Here is a 20,738-nt window from a genome sequence, read left to right on the forward strand (position 1 = left end):
ATTTCAATTTCAAAAAAGAAGGTGAATTTAAAAATTCCTGCTATATTTTTTGTTCTGGCAGGCTATACAACATGCATACATACTATCACTTTCCATGTGGGCTTCTCCCCTGACGTTAGGCTGGTCACACTGAATTCTCCATTCTGTAAGCTGAATGTAAACATTATGTAAAGAGAAACTGCCAGCGATTGTCTTGTTAGTGAACTGAAGAGAGAGACAATTCATTTAACCCTATTATTACTCACTAAAATTAGTCGAATTTTTCTTCGTTTGCTATTCTCCATTCACTATTATATATAATTTTCAGTATTATTTCATTTATATTCACCAACACAGTTGGAGTTGTCATTGCTTCCATTCAGTATTGAGTTAGAATGGTTTTTTCGGTGTCTGATTCCATTCATTTTGTGATATGGGCCATTGAACGATACCTTTTGAGAGTTGCAAGATGAATGTTCCAGATTTCACTGTCGCGTGCAAACGGAATAAAGCGTATGAAAGGCAAATGGCTAATCGATGACTGTGTTTCACATCGCCCCACAATCCTCAGCTGCGATATCAATGAATCGTCGTGAATGTCGAGCATTTAAGCTCAATTGACTGCGCCTCGGCGCATCTCGATGGATGCAATGAAAATTTATGGCGTCACAGGTGAAAGTTCTGCCACTTCCTTGACCTGTCTCAATCTGAGGCATTATTTTTTGTAAGCTGTATGAAGGGTTTTTTGGTTCAAGCCAAATGAATTATTTACTTACGACTGTAGCTTTTTATGCCATGTAATTTTCTGGATTTAAGTTGGGAAAGAAGTGACACTACTAATTGGAGCCAGAAGGCCATAAAAACCAGTCGAAACAATCAACTCGACTCACTCACAAGACAAATACTCAGCTGTTGACTCGTATTGTGTACCGTACATTCATTTGCAATGCAAAAACTTAATTAGTTCTTGGCATTTTCAGTGTTTCTTTTGATTGAAGACATCTTGTGGATGCACAACGTGAATTTAGTGAAACTATGGAGCTATCGTATCCAATTTGAATCAATTTCGAAGCATTCTTTTGTCCCTTTAGATTCTTTGTGATTTTTGTAAGTGCTGCTGCACAATTTTGGCAGCTGTGTGCTCACAGTAGATGAAGCACAAAGGCCGATATGAGTACGTACTCGAATTGCTAGTTGTCGACTTGCTTAGTTGAGTGATTGCTCATACGCACCGTTAGCTGCAACTCAATTGTCGCAATTGAATAACCATTGCCAGCCATCCAGTCATGCAGGCAGACGTATAGTTTGTTAGCCGGCATATTTCATGGCTCCACAAATCAAAATCGTAAACCAAACGACAATAAATCAGACTTGGGCAAAACATAAATTTTCCAAAAAATACGAATATCAGAAAATAGTCGCATATTTGGCCAAAACAAAATGTCAGCATAGGATATAAAATCAAATCTAAATATTCGAAGCGAAAATTAAAAATTCAATTTAAACATTTGCCATTTTTGGCTTCGGGTTGTGGCATGTTGTTTAAAATTCAATTTATATGGTATTTTGTTGTCCACTAAGGGGCTTTGTTAAGTATACGCATAGTGATCCAGTCCGTTCTATTGGTCAGCATAGTTGTGGGATTAATAATTCCTAATACTTTAACTCAGTGATGCTTGAACTTTTCTGTATTTTATATAAACGTTTCAAAATGCGAATACATTGGGAATATTGAGTTCAACATCTAGACATCGTCCAGATTGAGGCCAGCCCTTGTAATCTGCTCATCGATCCAGTTGCGGAGATATGCCACATTCGTGTAGGCAGCTGGAATGTCCTTTTCGGCACACTCAATGCCCCAGGAGACGATGCCAACGAGCTGGAAGCGATTCGGTTGCCCTGCCATGCTGCAGAACAAAGGCGATCCGCCATCTCCCTCGCAAGTGTCTTTGCCCTGCACACCACCGGCACAGACAAAACTTGGGTGCAACTTGAAGCGTCTGCCGAGAATTGTGATGCGCAGCAGTCGCTGGCAATGCTCATGCTCGACGATGGGCAGATCAATGCTTTTCAGAAGGCGGTCCATTGGCTTCGTGTTATTGCGCGAATTCCCCCAGCCAATGGCAAAGCATTGCGCCTCCCGCATCGCCTCCTGCACGATGACATTTTCGACTGGCGGCAAACAGAGTGGCTGAATGTGCGGCGCCAGCCGGAAAGGTTGCTCCAGCACCATCAGTGCCATGTCATTGTGAAAGTTCAGTTTGTTGAACAGTTCGTGGCGCCACAAATGTCGCAGGCGTCGCGTCTGATAAGCATGCGGTTCCCGCTGACTGCTCAAGTCGTATTCCCCCGCCCTGACCAACAACGAGTCCGAGCTGTGGTTGGCCACATTGTGGGCACTGGTCAGCACCAGCTGGGGATGTATCAAGGTGCCGCCACAGACGTACTTTGCCTGCATGTCTGTCACGGCGACCATCCAGGGAAACTCGGCGTAGTGTGCTTCATGGTTGCTGTAGCCCTCCAAGGCGTAGTAGAGTCCTTTCGGATTGCTATAGCCGCAGCCCTTGTACTGGAACTGCTGCAGATGGCGCAGCATGGGATTCTCGCTCTCGTCTATCTAGAATGGAAGAAGGCAAATTATATAGAATGTTAGAAGGAATATTGACGCATCACAGGGAAAACAATGTAAGAAGTGATAAAGGTTATTAATGTACAAGTGGGAAAGGTAATTCAAATACTTAAATACTGAACATTATATATAATATTCCCTTGTGAGACACTTTTCCAACTTTCTGTTTTCATGACTGTTTAAATTGTAATATAGTACTCTCTACGTTCTACGACTCCTCTATTAGTTTCATTTTTTACTTATTCTAAATTGTTTCTATTCCACATAAAGATATCAAAATATCAGAATCTTTTGTCATTATAAATGCATTAATAAAGATAAATAAATATTGCTACAAGAATAATATTATGCGCTTAAAAACTAATTATTAGCTTTAAGCTTTGAACAATATTTATTTTGTTCTAGCAGAAAAGTATAAATCGTGAAATAATGAGTTTAATTTTTTTCTCAAATTTTGAATTTGCGGGAAAGCTATATTAGTCTAAAAATATTTTGCAGGTATTCTAAAATACGAATGAAGAATGTTTTCAATATATATTTCCTAATCATTATAACGTAATTCGATTTTTGTGATTAAAAGTTAAGATTATTGATCTGCTATGAAATGCTTAATCATTTCATGTATCTATAGTAGAGATAGATGGAATACCGAATGGGAATTTTCAACATAAATAATTTGATTATATTTTATGGGAATTGCAATAAAGCTCAGCTTCAAGTATCTCACACTAATACATGCCAAGCGACTAATAAGAAACTAATCTATAAATAAAAGCCAAGCGCAAGTGGAATGCTGGGAAATAACCCATTTGATTGCGAGAGCAAACCTATGCATTGGCATTTCAATTTAGCTTACAATTTAAATACAATGCCAAGAATTATTGAATTAAGATGATCTCACCTGATCGCCGGGAGGGCAACAACTCTCGAATATGGAACATCCAAAATTGCTGGTGTCATCGATGCGTGCTTTAATTATATAGCGACCATCTTCATTGACCAGACCAGATCTGCAGAGATGTCTTGGCACACACAATTTGTTTGTGTCGCATGTGTCGTAATCGAGCTTAAAGTCAAGATTCAAAGGCGGCGGTGAAGCTGTTGTAGCTGCTTTCTGCTCGTTGAGAAGCTTCTGAGCTAAGGTGGCTTCATAGCTCTCCAGCTGTTCCTTGTCGCAGCAGACGAGTCCGAAGCCACAACTGTTATCCAATGTGCGGGGTCCCAGCAAACCGCGGCCAGAATCGTCTGTCTCATTGCAACGTTGTTCGGTGATGCAAAGCTCAGTCGATGTGCATTCGCGAAGAGCAAAGCTGCTCAAGGGGAAAATCAGCAGCAAAATTAGCTTGAATTGATTCAACATTGCTTTATTGTGCACTGAGAGAGAGAAAGAGGTAGAGATTAGTCACAATTGCAAGCTATGCACTTTGAATATACGCTACGTATACGTAATATACGAATCATGAATATTTAATTGCATATAAATAAAATTTGAGTATATTATCAATGCCACTCACTTTGTATTAACTAATTAGCACCGCGTTTCAAAAATTGTGTTGAGATTTGCTCAAAGTAAGTTTGCAAATACGACTGAGTTTCCCGATCCGAAACTCTTTGTTTATATTTGATCAGATTAGAGGCGCAATAGCCAAAGCCTACCTATCGATCAACTAACTCTCTGAATGGGAATTTAATATTGAGAGAGGAATAACTCGCATTTCGCTTTATTGATTTACTTACTCTCCCATGCGCTCTCAGAATAGTTGTAGTCCCAAGCCGGTTCTAACTATAAGACGCATCACATCAATATAAAGCAATTCAGTTGATGTTGTGCGCGAATCGTCGTTGAAGCAAATCGATCTTGAGAGCTCGTAACGCGGCTAACAAGCTTATGGAAGCGAGTGCTTAATATATATACTAAATAAACTACATAATACCTGGTTAAAAACGTGAGCAATGCAAAATACATTTTTATATGAAACGTGTTATTAAAATGATAAGCACAATAATTTCCCCATTTTTGTTGTGAAAATAAGCAGCTTCTATAAAATTTGTGATTGTGAAAACCAATATGAAAAGACTGTATAGAGAGTAACTGCAGTTCAACTAGACGCTATCACAAAAAGCTGAGCAAAATGTTTAAAAAACAAGTTCACGTTGGGGAAATTTTTTTTAGAATCGGTATTTATAGAAAATCACTTTTTATTAATGAGAAGATGCACCTTAACTGGAGAATATAATTGCAAAATATTATAAAAATGATGAAAAATTGTAAGCCTTCTTATGAAGTTGAAAATCAAAGTTCTTTATAAAATATGTCGAATTTGAAGAATTTTATTTGTGGAATTTCCAATGAAGAAATTAAGCTAGACCTAAATATTAGATAGTAGAAAAATATAAATCAAAATTGTTTCAAGGTGATTCTGAGTAGAGATATTTCAAGAAGGGAAGTTTAAACTGAAATAATATTAGTTTATTTACAAGTATTTGTTTGAAGGTAATATACGTAGATGCAATTGATAACCTTTTGCAGCTGAGGGAGGCTCGAGGCAATCATATGTGATCAGTTCTTATCAGTACTTCCATTTCAGATGATAAGACTGCTTCTGTTCGCATTCATTGCGGTGGCCCATCAACGACTGTCCAATGGTCAGCAGATAAATGCAGCTGTTGATGGAATGTGCGGCGCTGAGGAATTGTGCGTCACGGACAAGTTGTGCACCGAGTCAGATGACTCGGGACGCGATGCAATTGGTCCGCGTCTTGGAAACAATTGTGGTCATGGATTTGTGTGCTGTGATCGCGAGCAGCTGGAGAGCTGGAACGCCACTCTGGCCATGGAGGCAAGCGTCTCGCAGAGGAGCTTATCTGCAACTCAGACTGTGACCACCATGAAGACGCCAACTATATCGACTCCGGCGACATCGGTGACGACGGAGGAGCCTAGCGGTTATGAGAGCTGTGGTTTTAATATGGAGTGTGTGCCGAGAGCGATTTGCAGGGAAAATTTGATTGTCGATGACGGACGCTTCATTCTAAATCCTCGCATAGGCGACACTCCTTGCGTTGGTGCTCTGCAACGCTGTTGTGCCATAGATATGAAGGTAACTCAATTTGAACTCACAGTAAACAAGGATAACATCTAGTTAGCTACTTGCAGATCTCTGCCAATGAGAGTTCGTATGTGGACAAGTTGGCCAGCTTCAAGTATCAGGGCTGTGGCTGGAGCAATCCCAATGGTCTGATACCTGACCAGGACAACTACGAGTATGCCAAGGATGTCGCGCTCTTCGGCGAGTTCCCCTGGATGGTAGCAGTGTTCAGTGGACGTAATCAGTTCCTCTGTGGCGGCACTCTCATTCACCCTCAGCTGGTGCTGACCAGTGCTCACAATATAAAGAATCACACGATTAACACGCTAGTTGTCCGACTCGGCGAATGGGATCTGAACAGTCTCGATGAGCCGCACGAGCATCAGGCGCGTCGCATTAAGCAGATCATTCGCCACGAGGACTTCGAACCGGGTGCTTTCTTCAATGACATTGCTCTGCTGGTGCTGAGTGAACCAGTGCCAATTCAACCACATATTCAACCACTTTGCCTTCCACCCACTGAGACGCCCGCCTTGCTGGCGGAGCTGCGGGATGCCCAATGCTTTGCCACTGGCTGGGGTCGCCGATTGCCCGGCAGCAGCCGGAACGAACATCTGCTGAAGCGCATTGATCTGCCTGTGGTGAGTCGAGCCGAGTGCCAGGCGATGTTGAGAATCACAGTGCTGGGCAGACGCTTTCGTCTGCGGCCCAGTTTTCTGTGCGCAGGTGGCATGGAGGGGAAAGACACTTGCAAGGGTGATGGAGGATCGCCGCTCTTCTGCACGATGCCTAAAGAAACGAATCGGTATCGTCTTGTGGGCATTGTGTCGTGGGGCATCGACTGTGCCAAGCAAGATGTGCCTGCGGTCTACGCCAATGTTCCCTTCCTTCGCAACTGGATCGATGATAAGGTTAAGACGTTGGGACTTCGGATTGAGGGACCTTAGAGCTGCTCGTCTTTTGACTAATACTAGAAAATGAATATTCTCAAATAAACAATGTTATTGTAGCTCATTAATATTCACTTGGTAATTTTTTATTAAACAAACTTAATTAGAACTTTACAACGTTATTATACGATTAATTCATACGATTTGTTCAATTTATATTAGATTTGATTTGGTTAATGGAATTCAATGCTCCCGACTACCAGAATGGCATGATTCAATAGTTTGTGCAATTAACTATTTACATATTTTTATTGGTATATTAAGCTTGTATATTAAGATATAGTTGATCGTTATTTATAAAAAATGCGAATTATTTAGAACAAGTATGAAAGATACCCACTACCCATTTTGAATAAAAGCAAGCAAGCAAGTACTCAATTTAAAATATACCAAATAAATATACTGTCAAAATACTACAAATATTCCAAAGCATATATTTTGTGTATTGATATTGTACTACATGCTAAATATTATATAAGACCCCTAGTAATCAAATAATTATAGTATTTATGATTCCTAAGAATTTGGTTCTGATAGGATACAAATTCTATGAGTTATTAAAAAAAAAAGTTTTGCGCAGCATATCTTGACCTATACGGTATATTTGGAATGGCCTTCGGCGTATTTTAAGAATTATTGCGGTTTATTATTAGTAATATTTTAAGAATAGTAAGGCAATGTTTTGCTTTTATTCAAAATGGGTAGCAGCTATCTATTAGTCGAGCACACTCGACTATAGCTTCCTTACTTGATTAATAATTGGTTTTTGCTATTTGCCTCAAAATGGGTAAGAACTGTTGGGTAAGTTCGGAAATTCGCGTATTCGGGTTTTCGAGTATACGGGTTTTCTTTACTGTGGACTTAATTGATTTATCGGACTGAAGGAATCTTGATGCCTGCAGCTTATTCAAGTAGTTGAGTCTAAGCATATTGTGCGGCTTCTCTCCAAATTGCGCAGCTTTCCTCCTTGGTCATAAGTTGAAATTAAGTAGTTTGTGCAGCAACAGCCATGAGAGACCGACGAAACAATGCAATGTAGTAACTGCAACTGAAAGGCTGTTTGGGACAGAGAAGCGTGCTACCAAAAATTGAAAAATTACACGCTGTGCAATAGCTGGGGAATTGATTTTGACCCGTCGGCAGCGGAAAAGGGCGTGGATAGTTGCTGCTGGCGACGACTTCGCGAAAAACCCATGTCTCAAGTAAATTGTTAAGGGAGTTTTATTTATTTGCGCGTTTCATGCAACATGCAGCGTGCAGCATGCAACTTGAAACTTGCCCAATATTGATTTTGTCGTCATAAGTATACGGCAGGCATCTGGCTCTATTTTTGACTGCGAGTATTTGCATGTAAGCCCATAGGCATGCATCCTAGTATCCTTGTGCATAATTGTATATTATGCAAAATTCACGCCTGATTAGTTTTCGTTTCTTGGTCTCGGTCGAAATCAAATATTTGCCAAATTGATTATGATTTAATTATAATAAAGCAGCATGTCAAATGCAATGCATTGCAATGCAGCGCCATCTATGAGTGAGTATCGATGTTTATGTTTGTATGTGTGCTTGCAATTATAATGGCCCTGACCACATTTGTGTTGCATACTTTGAGGCATATTTCCTTGCCGACAAACGACAGATGTAGCTGCAATTGCAACTGAAACTGCAGCAACTAATGTGTGCACATGGCATCAAATTACAAATGATGCTGCGAAGGGAGCTGAAGTTAAGCGGGCGGGACTTACGGGGGGAGGCTCTTGATAGAATGCCCCTGCTTTGTGGCCTGCCAACGGAAATAGAAACAGCTGCAAATGGCATTTAGAAGTGCAAATATATGAGTGAATGTGTGTGTGTGCTTACTATGCGTGATAGTGCGGCTGTGGGTGTGTGTGTGCGTATGTGTAAAAAATAAAACAAGCCACTAATGTTCACAGAGCCATTTGTGCTAAGCACACATGAACAATTGACACTGGCTAATTGCAGTGGAAAATCCGCTAAATAGCAACCATAAAGTACATTTGTATACACTGCACTAATTGGGGTGTATAGTCAATGCATCTTTTCAAGTATGTAGTATTGATAATTTATTCCAACTAAATACATAAATAAATAAAATACTTAAGCTTTAATATGCTTGTAAAATCAACTTGAACAACAGCAACCTGATTAAATAATCAATGCACAACATTCGACAGGCTTCTGAATAGTCAATGAATGGCTTGTGAAATGGTATTCAAATTATGTTAGAACTTTCTTACAGTTTCTGTAACTTTTAAAGCTTTTTCAAAAGCTTATTTAAAAGTTTCCAAGCTGTCTTTGGAAGGGTTTTCAGGGAGCCTAAATGCCCGAATGATAATAAATTTATGTGTTTCAAAAAAAAAAAAATATTTACATACATGTATTTACAAATACAATTTTTAAATTTAATTTTTATTAAGAGCATGAGTTTCATACCGCAAAAAAGTAAATTTTCAATATGTATATGGGTAATTCCAAGACGGAGTTTTTCCCGTGCAAGACTCTTTACATTGTAAATAACATAAACTGAAACAATTTAAAAAATAAGAAAAGGTTATTTTTATAGCTCTAGATAAGCACTTTAATTAGAGTTAAGAATGGTTTTTGAATTTTCTTTCTGTTTTGTTTTCTGTTCTGATAATTGCAAAAATTAACAAATTCGTACGCATAACCAAAAAATTAACGAATTTATATACTTTATCGTAAAACGGAACAAGTTCCTAAAATCAATCTTAACTCTAAATATATAAGCTTTAAGAATACCATTCATTTATTTTTAAAATTGTTTCAGTTTATGCTATTTTCAATGCAGTGCACTGTAAAGAGTCTCGCACGGGACAAATTCCGTCATGGAATTACCCATATATATTTTAAAGTTAAGTATACGTAAAATTAAGTTCACGTTTTATGATTGATGTGTTGTAAAGTCAGCTCTTGCTTACGCCTTAAATCGAATTGCATGAGAATGATAACTTTATTTAAAACAGATGATATATAGCTCAGCACGGCAGCTCTGTCCATATCTACACAGCCGCAAATTCGAAAGACGAGCTTATTGTTTCGAATACGATTCATAAGCAGTTCCAACTGAATAAGGCGAAAAACTATTGAATGTTTATAATAAAATAAATATATTTAGACTTACCTCAAGCTGTGATTCTGGACTTAGTCGGCGATCGTCGGTAAACTGTCGCAACAGTTGTCCGACATCATTGCAAGAGCTAGTCGTGTGCTCGATTAGGTTCAGGACCAAGGCAGAATTCCAAATATTGGTCACAATGAGAGCAATTCCAAATATGTCGCCAGACGTGTCTGACTTGATTGTATTGTTGGAATACTGAACTGCATGATAGAGTACGTTCACATTGACGGCAAACATGGTTGCAAAGACGGTCGCCATGTTCATGTCATAGATGCTAAATGCATTCCGAGCCAGCTGCAGCCACTTGGTGTGAATGTTGGCAATGCGACGCAAATCTTCCAGACTGCGGGATCCTACTCGTTGGCGAATCGCCAGCAGAGCTAACTGAACGCTCTTAAACTGATGTGTGAGTAGCAGAAGCAGTGAACTGAAGCCCAGCCGAATCGCCATTAACAACAGCATTTGAAATGTCTTCACAAGCACCTGCAGAATATCCTTTCCGCCAAGCAGTTTATATTGTGTGACGATGGAGCAGCAAAACATCGCATAATTCACATAGATTTCCCGCAGCAAAATATTCGCAAGCTGCAGTTGCATGTTGTCAAGAGCCTGATCGCTGGCAATTCTTCTGAGAATGCGCCAATGCATTCGCCAGTACAACAGAAATTCCAGGTATAGGCGAACCAACCGCTGTCGACGCAGCCAAACAAGACTATAGCAGCTGACGACGATAAGAACTCGGAGTCCGGCATTTACAATCATGTTCCACTGCAGTATTATATTGTTCTTCATGTAGCCCTCGAAGAAGTCTGGCGGAAATATATACCGAAACTGCAGAAACAGACACACCGTGATACAAAAACTGTATATCAAGTATACGTAGGACACTTTGCAGATTTTTAGTCTGGAGTTTTTGCTGGTTCGAAGTGTAGTCGGCATCAAACCATAAATAACCATGTGGTAATAACTTATATTCAGTAACAGGACTAGCTTGTTATGCAACATGTTAGCGTTCCGGCAGTTGGCTGATTAATGTGCTACAACTCCCCGATGGCATTAGGTCAACTGAGCTTTCGAGTGCCTTTACTATTGTCAGGTCATTGGGTCAAATTTAATTAGATGAATGCGCGCTATGGCTTGATGGCAATCTGATGGCTAAACGTCTCCCACTGCGCTTAGCCTAGCAACCAATGGAAAGTTTGTAGACGATTACAGCGTAATGTAATCAAATTAATTATTTATCTCTACTAATTTCTTTATAAATAACAGCATAGTTATACCAGCTACCCATAGGGTGGAAGGGTATTACAACTTTATGCCTCCCGCACATGGTGGCGCGTATCTCACGAGTGCACTCGACTGTAACTTTCTTAGTTGTTAGATTTATGCAACTTCTCCTTTGTGCCATCAAATCGAATAAATTTAAGAGCAAGAGTTATTTTAAAACTAGTGTCAATTTTTTAGTGCATACAATAATAACTGTAATATTTATGATTCTTGAAAATTTGGTTGCGATCAGAAAAATGTGTTCTGACGTTTTAAGAAATAATAGTCTATTGAAAAAAAACGACTGCTGCTGTCAAGTCTCAGTTTCATTGACAATATGTATTTTTAGGTATATTGGTATATTCTTAGGATAATACCACACCAATTTACTGTTATTCAAAATTTAGTTTTCTTACTTGTCTTATATACCTGCTACCTATAGGATAGAAGGCTATTACTACTTTGTGCCGACAGAAAATGTATGTAACATGCAGAAGGAGGCACCCCGACACTATTGAGTATATATATTTTTGATCAGCATCAACAGCCGAGACAATATATCCGTATGTCTGGTTGTACGTAGATCAACTTTGTTTAACATTTTTTCCACGCCCACTTACTCGAAACAACAATCTTAATTTTTAAGCTATTTTTGGTACGTACAATAATAGCTACCGTATTTATGATTACTAGATGCAATCAAAGAATAATTGTAGAAGTTATTTAGGAAATACTAAAAAAAAATAGTTATTTAATGCAAATTACGCCTACTGCAATAGAGTCTTAGCTGCTTTGACTGAAAATCTGGTATACTTTAGCCTCAATGAAACATTTTGAATGTGGGACTTCATCGATATCCTAAATCTGGCCTTCGGTATTATTAGTTTCTGTCCGTCTGTCTGTCTGTCCGTCTGTCTGTCTGTCCGTTTGTCTGTTTGTCCGTCTGTCCGTCCGACCGTATGAACACCTAGATCTCAAAGCCTATAAGAGATGGAGCTATAAATTATTTATTTCGATAGGACTTGTTATGTTTGCACGCAGAGCAAAATTGTTTCAAATTTTTTTCCGCGCCTACTCCCGCCCCCGCAAATCATCAAACTTCGAATACCAAGCGTAATTTTAAAGCTAGAGCTGCGAATTTTGGTAAACGATAGTAATTGTGACGATAGTAATTGTGTAACGATAGTAATTGTGATTCCTGAATTTGGTTGCGATCAGATAAAAATTGTGGAAGTTATTCAAGAAATTTCTTTTGTATAGGCAAAAACGCCTGCTATGCTTTCGTTTGTTTGTATTCGTCTATGTATCTACATGCTCGCCTGTATCGGTATGTGTAGTTTTGCAATGAAGATGAACACGACAACAATTGCTCGTGTCTTAGATGTTTAGAATTAAATAGCAACTGCTGGTAGTTTGCAAGCCCAACATTTTGTGGTGTGCGAGTTTGAGTTCTGGTCGGGAATGTTTTTACTGTTTTTTAATATTTTGTGATATATTGTTTTGGTAAATTTTGAGAATATTACCGCAATACTTTTGATTTTACTCAAAATGGGTAGCGGGTATCTCACAGTCGAGCACATTCAACTGTAGCTTTCTTAATTGTTTTATTATATCACGTTCTATTATTGATGTCTTGCTTACGTCCTAAATCGAACTGCATGAGAATGATAACTTTGTTCAGCACAGATGACATATAGCTCAAGAAGGCAGCTCTGTCCAAGACAACACAGCCGCAAATTCGAAAGACGAGTTTTTTGTTTCGTATGCGATTCATAAGCAGTTCCAACTGCAAAAAGGAAAAAGCTTAAAAGAATTAAATGTTTATAATCAATTAAACATATTTAGACTAACCTCAATCTGTGACTCTGGACTTAGCCGGCGATCGTCGGTAAACTGTCGTAACAGTTGTCCAGCATCATTGCATGAGTTAGTCGTATGCTCGATTAGATTCATAACCAAGGCAGAACTCCATAGATTGGTGACGATGAGAGCAAAACCAATAATGTTGAAAGTCGTGTCTGACTTAATTGTGTTGTTGGTATACTGAACTCCGTGATAGAGTACGTTTACATTGACGGCAAACATGATAGCAAAGACGGTGGCCATGTTAAACTCATAGATGCTAAATGCATTTCGAGCCAGCTGCATCCATTTGGTGTGAATGTTGGCAATGCGACGCAAATCTTCCAGACTGCGGGATCCTACTCGTTGGCGAATCGCCAGCAGAGCTAACTGAACGCTCTTAAACTGATGTGTGAGTAGCAGAAGCAGCGAACTGAAGCCCAGACGAATTGTCGTCATCATCAGTATTTGTAATATGTTCACAAGTATCTGCAAAATATCCTTTCTGCCGAGCTGTTGATATTTTATGACAATGAAGCAGAACATAGGAGCATAGTTCATATAGATTTCCCGCAACAAAATATTCGCCAACTGCAGTTGCATTTTGCCTAGAGCCTGATCGCCGGCAATCCGTCTCAGAATGCGCCAATGCAATCGCCAATAGATGAGAAATTCCAGGTAAAGGAGAACCAACCGCTGTCGACGCAGCCAGACAAGACTATAGCAGCTGCCGATGACAAGAACTCGGAGTCCGGCATTCACAATCATGTTCCACTGTAGTATTATATTGTTCTTCATGTAGCCTTCGAAGAAGTCAGAAGGGAACACATACCGAAATTGCAGACACAGACATAACGTGATACAAAAACTGTAGATCAAGTACACGTAGGAAACCTTGCAGATCCTTAGTCTGGAGTTTTTGCTGGTTCGCAGTGTAGTCGGCATCAATCCATAGATGAGCATATGGTAATAACTTATTTTTAGCAAAAATACTAACTTGTTCTGCAACATGTTGGCGTTCTGGCAGTTGGATAGTTAGTATGCTACAACATATTTTCTGATGTCAGTTCATTACGTTATATTTAATTTTCTGAATGTACATTATGGACTGATGGCAATCTGATGATATAACATCTCCCACTGCGTTTAGTCTAGCAACCAATGGAAAGTTTTTGGTCAAATGAAGCCATATGTAATCACTTTAATTTAATTAATTACTGAATTATACTATATGCTATGACTACCTAGAGAGTAGGGTATTGTAATTTTGTGCCTACAGTAAATGTATGTAATAGGCAGATGGAGGCATTCTGACTAGGTCTCAGAGACTGTTCCTAAAGATCGGAAAAATATCCGTCAAATGGTCAACCACGACCGAAAACAAAATCTTCATAACTATCGTATTTTTATACCCGCTACCCATAGGGTAGAAGGGTATTATAACTTTGTGCCGGCAGGAAATGTATGTAGCAGGTAGAAGGAGGCATCTCCGACCCTATAAAGTATATATATTCTTGATCAGCGTCAACAGCCGAGACGATATAGCCATGTCCGTCTGTCCGTCCGTCCGTCTGTCCGTCTGTCCGTATGAACACCTAGATCTCAGAGACTATAAGAGATAGAGCTATAATTTTTTTTCGACAGCATTTGTTATGTTTGCACGCAGATCAAGTTTGTTTCAAATTTTTGCCACGCCCACTTCCGCCCCTGCAAATAAAAAAAAAATGGAATAACAAGCGTAATTTTAAAGCTAGAGTTACGCATTTTGGTATATACAGTAATAATAATAGTTATGATCCCTGAAAATTTGGTTGCGATCAGAAAAATTGTGGAAGTAATTAAAGAAATACTTTTGTATGGGCAAAAACGCCTACTTACTAGGGGTCTTAGTTGCTTTGGCTGACAATCTGATATATTGTGCCGTCTATGGTATATATTGAATGCGGTACTATATCGATATACCACATAACATTTGGTATATTTTTAGTATTTTGCAGTATATTTGGTATATTTTGAGAATAATACCGCAAAATATATGGCTTTTATTCAAAATGGGTAGCGGGTATCTCACAGTCGAGTACACTCGACTGTAGCTTTCTTACTTGTTTTGTATAATTTCATAAAGAAATGTCCAAATTTTCATAATGTAATGCATATATATCTTACTTTTAGCTACTTTTAAATGCATTTTTATGTTTAACTATTTCACAAGGAAAACATAAAATATGTTTGCACTTTTTCTACCAAATCTCTTTATTGCAATCCAATAAGAAGAGAAAAATACAACGAGAGCGAAAAATGTTCAACTGTTATTTTTATTTGGCTTCTATTTTATGGTCTAATCGTACGTTCGCGACCGAAAACATCATTTTATTGTAATTGCTTCGGATTAACTGCAAGCAGGTGGATAAAACTTCACATGTTAAGTTATTTTGGTATCAATATTTCAAGTATAAACAAGTAAGTGCTGCTACCCATTTTGTATAAAAGTAAAATATTGCGATATTTTTTTCAAAATATACCAAAAAATTCAAGAAACTAAAAATATACCAAATTGTATATTTGGTATATCGATATTTGGTTGCGATCAGAAAAAAATTGTCGAAGTAATTAAAGAAATACTTTTGTATGGGCAAAAACGCCTACTTACTAGAGGTCTTAGTTGCTTTGGTTGACAATCTGGTATATTGTGGTGTCTATGGTATATTTTGAATGTGGTACTATATGGATATAACAAATATACCGTTTGGTATATTTTCAGTATTCAGTATTTTATTCAAAATGGGTAGCGGGTATCTTACAGTCGAGCACACTCGACTGTAGCTTTCTTGCTTGTTTAAAAGAAAAGTTGTTGCTTTAACATATTCCGTCCCAAAAAGTCGTCTTCCATTATTCGAACGTTCGCGACAGCATATTTTTTGCCAATATTATGAAAATTAAAACTCGATAAGCCCAATAATTTACACTAACCAAAGAGCTAAACAAATGCTGTCGAAAAACAAATAAAAAAGTTTCAGGTAACGTTTCTTTTCAATTTCGTTTTTAATTTCACGCGTACGAATGTACGTTCGCGACCCGTGGAAATTCCCATATACAATAAAAACTATAATTTTTAAATTTCCTAAATATTTTCTTGCGGTCATACTAAAAATAATAAAAGTTTTTTAAAAAAATACTTTTGTATGGGCAAAAACGGCTACTACGCGCCTTAGATGCTTTGACTAACGATCTTGTATATTATGCACTCTATGGTACCCTTTGACTGTAGTACTATATCAATATACCAAATATGTCCTTTGGTATATTTAAGCGGTATGTAAATTTGATATATTTTAAAAGTAATATCGCACTGTTTTGCTTTTATTCACAATGGGTAACGCGTGTCTTACAGCCGAGTATTCTCGACTGTAGCTTTCTTACTTGCTTTTTTACTGCAAGGGTAACTCATATGTGTTCTTTTAAAAAGTAATATATAAAAATAACAAGATAGCTTCAATCGAAGTTCCCGACTTTCAGATACCCGCTACTCATTGTTAACAAAAGTAAAAAAGTGCGGCATTTTTTTTAAAATATACTAAATTAATATACAAAATAAAATAGCCGAGGCTTTTTGTTGATATATACTATTACATTTGAAATATACCATAGAGTACAAAGTATGGTAGATTGCCAAGTTGATCTGCATGCAATAACAACAAGGAGGAAAGCTATAGTCGAGTGTACTATTTAGTATCAAACTAAATACCAAATAAAATGAAAACATAAAACTGTCCTGAAAATATCTCGCAAAGTACAAAATGTCAATAGATTGTATACAGATTGTCAACCAAAGTAGCTAAATCCCGACCGTTATTTGTCATATAAAATTATTTCTTTAAAAACATCTTTTATCTGAATACAACCGAAAGTTTGGAAGTTATAAAGACTGTAGTTGTGATAATTAGGCATTAGGCACAAAGTTGTAATAACATTCTAGCTTATGCGTAGCGGGTATAACAAAAATATATGTTCAATACAAAATTTTGAATTTTATTTTTATCAAAGCGCAACCATTTAAAGAATACCACTTATAACTTTAATTTAAATATATATATATATTTTTTAAATTAAGTATACGTAAAATTAAGCTCAAGTTTGATTTACGTATTCTCTTGCTTGCGTCGTCTCTTGCTTACGCTTTAAATCGAATTGCATGAGAATGATAACTTTGTTCAACACTGATGACATATAGCTTAGAAAGGCAGCTCTGTTTAAAACAACACAGCCGCAAATTTGAAAGACAAGTTTATTGCTTCGTATGCGATTAATAAGTAGTTCCAACTGCAAAGTGCGAATAAGTTTAAAATATTTATAATTAAATCAACACACTAACACATACCTCAAGCTGTGAGTCTGGACTGAGTTGCCGATTGTCTGTAAACTGCCTCAATATTTGCCCGGCGTTATTGCAAGAATTAGACGTATGCTCTATTAGATTCATGACCAAACCAGAACTCCATAGATTGGTTACGATGAGAGCAAAACCAATAATGTCGCCAGACATGTCTGATTTGATTGTGTCGTTACCGTACTGAACTCCGTGATAGAGTACGTTCACATTAACGGCAAACATGATAGCAAAGACCGTAGCCATGGATAAGTTATAGGCACGAAAAGCACTTTGGGCCAGATTCAGCCACTTGGTGTGAATGTTGGCAACGCAATGCAAATCTTCCAGAGAGCAAGACCTCGCTCGTTGGCGAATTGCTTGCAGAGCTAACTGAACGCTCTCAAACTGATGTGTGAGTAACAGAAGCAGCGAACTGAAGCCCAGACGAATGGCCGTCATCATTAGTATTTGAAATATTTTCACAAGAATTTGCAGAAATTCTTTTTTGCCGAGCAGTTGATATTGTATGACGATAAAGCAACACAACATTGCATAGTTCACATAGATTTCACGCAGCAAAATATTCGCCAACTGCAACTGCATTTTGCCTAAAGCCTGATCGCCGACAATCCGTCTGAGAATGGGCCAATGCATTCGCCAGTATAACAGAAACTCCAGGTAAAGGCGAACCAACCGCTGTCGACGCAGCCAGACAAGACTATAGCAGCTGACGATGACAAGAACTCGGAGTCCGGCATTCACAATCATATTCCACTGTAGTATTATATTGTTCTTCATGTAGCCTTCGAAGAAGTCAGATGGGAACACATACCGAAATTGCAGACACAGACATAAAGTGATACAAAAACTGTAAATCAAGTATACGTAGGGCACCTTGCAGATCCTTAGTTTGCAGTTTTTGCTGGTTCGCAGTGTAGTCGGCATCAATCCATAGATGAGCATATGGTAATAACTTATATTTAGCAAAAATACTAACTTATTGTGCAACATGTTGGCGTTCCGGCAGTTGGATAGTTAGTATGCTACAACATATTTTCTGCTGTCAGGTCCTTGAGTCAAATTTAATTTGATAAATGTGCGTTATGGCTTGATGCCAATCTGATGGCTAAACGTCTCCCATTGCGTCTAGCTTTGCAACCACTCCGAAGTTTATGGACGATTGCAGCGATATGTATTCAATTTGCTAATTAATTATTGTACCCGATATCCAGGAAAGGTATTACATACATATGTTATTATAAATTATATATATTTTGATAAGTGTCAACATGCATAACAAGTTATTAAGAAACACAATATTAATATACCAATAATAGAGCTTTTGCTATATTTCAGTATTTTCGGAGTGTATTAATTCTGTTTATCTGTATTTTAGGAATAATACTACACTGTTTTGCTTTTATTGAAACTGGAAAGCGGGTATCTTACAGTCGAGCACAAATTCATAAGAATCTCACTTACGAGACCTTTAAACTGTAGCTTTCGTACTTGTTTTTTTATCGAATCGAGTCGCTTGTAGTTTTAAAACTAAAAGTGTCACGTAATTATTATCAATAAATGTACTAAATTATACCACATGGGAAATGGAAAACATAAAAACTAACAGTGTAACAGTTTAATGAATGGCTTGACTTTAGAGTCTTTACTATTTAATAACTCGATTGGTATATCTATATAAACATATACATAGATATTATGTTCATAATTTTAGTTTAGATTTAAATTTGCTATAATGTGGTTTTTCTTTATAAATATTAGGTATATTTTTAGAATTTTATAAAATTATTGCCTTTATAAGAAATTGGTAGGTTTTCCAATTATTTCGTATTATATATATTGGAAGGAGGCATCACCGACACTATAAAGTATATATATTCTTGATCAGCGTCAACAGCCGAGACGATATAGCCATGTCCATCTTCCTTCCGAATAACAACCATCATTTTAAAGAGTCGCGAATTTTGGTAAATATGTACTATAATTACTATAGATTTTGTGAAAATTTTGTTGCGATCTGATAAAAATTGTCAAAGTTATTATAACTTGGAGTCTTAGTTGCTTTCACTGGCAATCTGGTATAATTTGCACGCTATCTTATGAATGAATGTATCAATATACCCAAAATAGCCGTTGGAATATTTTTAGTATTTTTACAGTATATTAATTCGGTATATTTTAAAACTAACTTTCTTGCTTATTACCAAAATAATATTTAAGTACTACTTAAACTTAATATTCAATATTCCAAATAGCAGTGCGAGTATAGATTGAGTAAATCCTTAATATGTATTAAGAATAAGAGTATTTGAACTTCGACATGCAAAAGTTGTGCTCACTTTGCTGCTTTTTGTTATTTCTTTTGATTGTGTATTGAGCTGCTTGTTTAACAAACGCTTAAAGTGGCTCTTGTCTAATTGTGCGCTGCTTTGCATAAAGTTATTAAATATTAAAAGCTATTAATCAAATGCGTTACCATCGCTCGTCGCTTCCTTTAAGTGACTCTAGAGTGGGAAGTAGAGCCGTAAAGTGTAAAAGTCGAGCAGAAGAGAATCATGTAAGAAATCTGAACTTTAGTATGTCAAGAATTTACGGTAAGTTTATTCATGTTTTCCAATATATTTAGAGTATGAATATTCCCATTCAATGCAAAAAGTCAAAATAAACCTTAATAACAAAATAAACTTTTGCGGAATTTTAACTTGGTATATTTTAAGAAAACTATCGCACTGTCTTCACTCCTTTTCTCACAGATGAGAACACTAGACTGTAACTTTCTTACTTATTTGGGTTTTGAATAATCTTTTGTTCGCAAAATATTATATATACTATACAAAGAAGTAATAAAGCTACAAGCGATTAAAAAAATACTTAAATATGCCAAAAACTATATTTGGTGTATACCGTACACGACAAAATATACCAGATTGTCAACAAAAGCAACTTTAAACAAGTAAGTAAGTTACAGTCGAGTGTGCTCGACTATGAGATACCCGCTGCCCATTTTTAATAAAGGTAAAATATTGCGGTATCATTTTAAAAATATACCGAAAATACTAAAAAATATACCAAATGGTATGTTTGGTATATCGATATAGTATACCATTCAAAATATACCATAGACGGCACAATGTGCCAGATTGTCGGCCAAACCAACTAAGACCCCTAGTAAGTAGGCGTTTTTGCCCATAAAAAAGTATTTCTTTAATAACTTCCACAATTTTTATCTGATCGCAACCAAATTTTCAGGAATCATAACTACTACAGCAATATTGTATATACCAAAATTCGCAACTCTAGCTTTTAAACTAGGCTTGTTATTCGATTTTTTTGATTTGCGGGGGCGGAAGTGGGCGTGGCAAAAATTTGAAACAAGCTTGATCTGCGTGCAAACATAACAAATCCTGTCGAAAAAAATTATAGCGCTATCTCTTAT

At 37.3% G+C, this 20,738-nt stretch overlaps 3 protein-coding genes across 4 annotated transcripts; 1 reads left to right on the top strand and 2 right to left on the bottom strand.

The window, feature by feature from the left end:
• Positions 1 to 1,645: 1,645 nt before the first annotated feature.
• On the bottom strand, positions 1,646 to 4,236 carry LOC133842442 (phenoloxidase-activating factor 2). The gene is made up of 3 exons (XM_062275527.1): positions 4,123 to 4,236; positions 3,510 to 3,982; positions 1,646 to 2,596 (listed from the first exon to the last, which is right to left on the bottom strand). Coding segments are annotated over exons 1-3 (1,347 nt in total). The 5' UTR covers positions 4,124 to 4,236; the 3' UTR covers positions 1,646 to 1,723.
• LOC133842441 (phenoloxidase-activating factor 2) lies at positions 2,611 to 6,795 on the top strand. Of its 2 annotated transcripts, none has more exons than XM_062275524.1 (3): positions 2,611 to 2,664; positions 5,197 to 5,709; positions 5,766 to 6,795. In XM_062275524.1, the coding sequence occupies exons 1-3, from the start codon at positions 2,626 to 2,628 to the stop codon at positions 6,642 to 6,644; spliced, it is 1,431 nt and encodes a 476-aa protein (XP_062131508.1). In that variant the 5' UTR covers positions 2,611 to 2,625; the 3' UTR covers positions 6,645 to 6,795. The 2 variants fall into 2 exon arrangements, with proteins under 2 accessions (XP_062131508.1, XP_062131510.1); XM_062275526.1 differs by lacking the exon at positions 2,611 to 2,664 and adding an exon at positions 4,421 to 4,554 and having other exon boundaries at positions 5,766 to 6,794.
• Positions 6,796 to 9,537: 2,742 nt separating this feature from the next.
• Positions 9,538 to 11,029, bottom strand: LOC133844232 (putative gustatory receptor 58b). Its single transcript, XM_062278145.1, has 2 exons — positions 9,811 to 11,029; positions 9,538 to 9,752 (listed from the first exon to the last, which is right to left on the bottom strand). Exons 1-2 carry the CDS (start codon positions 10,810 to 10,812, stop codon positions 9,564 to 9,566), a joined length of 1,191 nt encoding a protein of 396 aa, XP_062134129.1. The 5' UTR covers positions 10,813 to 11,029; the 3' UTR covers positions 9,538 to 9,563.
• Positions 11,030 to 20,738: the final 9,709 nt, after the last annotated feature.

This window comes from Drosophila sulfurigaster, chromosome 3 (genome assembly GCF_023558435.1).
Source record: "Drosophila sulfurigaster albostrigata strain 15112-1811.04 chromosome 3, ASM2355843v2, whole genome shotgun sequence".
Lineage (NCBI taxonomy): Eukaryota > Metazoa > Arthropoda > Insecta > Diptera > Drosophilidae > Drosophila > Drosophila sulfurigaster.

What these genes read in the sequence shown, in the direction of transcription:
- LOC133842441 (XM_062275524.1), top strand. Translation starts at nt 2,626, where the DNA reads ATGTTAGAAGGAATATTGACGCATCACAGGGAAAACAAT. An exon ending in CGCATCACAGGGAAAACAAT is followed by an intron (nt 2,665 to 5,196) that starts GTAAGAAGTGAT and finishes CTTCCATTTCAG; the next exon opens with ATGATAAGACTGCTTCTGTT. An exon ending in GTTGTGCCATAGATATGAAG is followed by an intron (nt 5,710 to 5,765) that starts GTAACTCAATTT and finishes AGCTACTTGCAG; the next exon opens with ATCTCTGCCAATGAGAGTTC.
- LOC133844232 (XM_062278145.1), bottom strand. Translation starts at nt 10,812, where the DNA reads ATGTTGCATAACAAGCTAGTCCTGTTACTGAATATAAGTTATTACCAC. An exon ending in GTCCAGAATCACAGCTTGAG is followed by an intron (nt 9,753 to 9,810) that starts GTAAGTCTAAAT and finishes CGCCTTATTCAG; the next exon opens with TTGGAACTGCTTATGAATCG.
- LOC133842442 (XM_062275527.1), bottom strand. An exon ending in GTTGCCCTCCCGGCGATCAG is followed by an intron (nt 2,597 to 3,509) that starts GTGAGATCATCT and finishes CTTCCATTCTAG; the next exon opens with ATAGACGAGAGCGAGAATCC.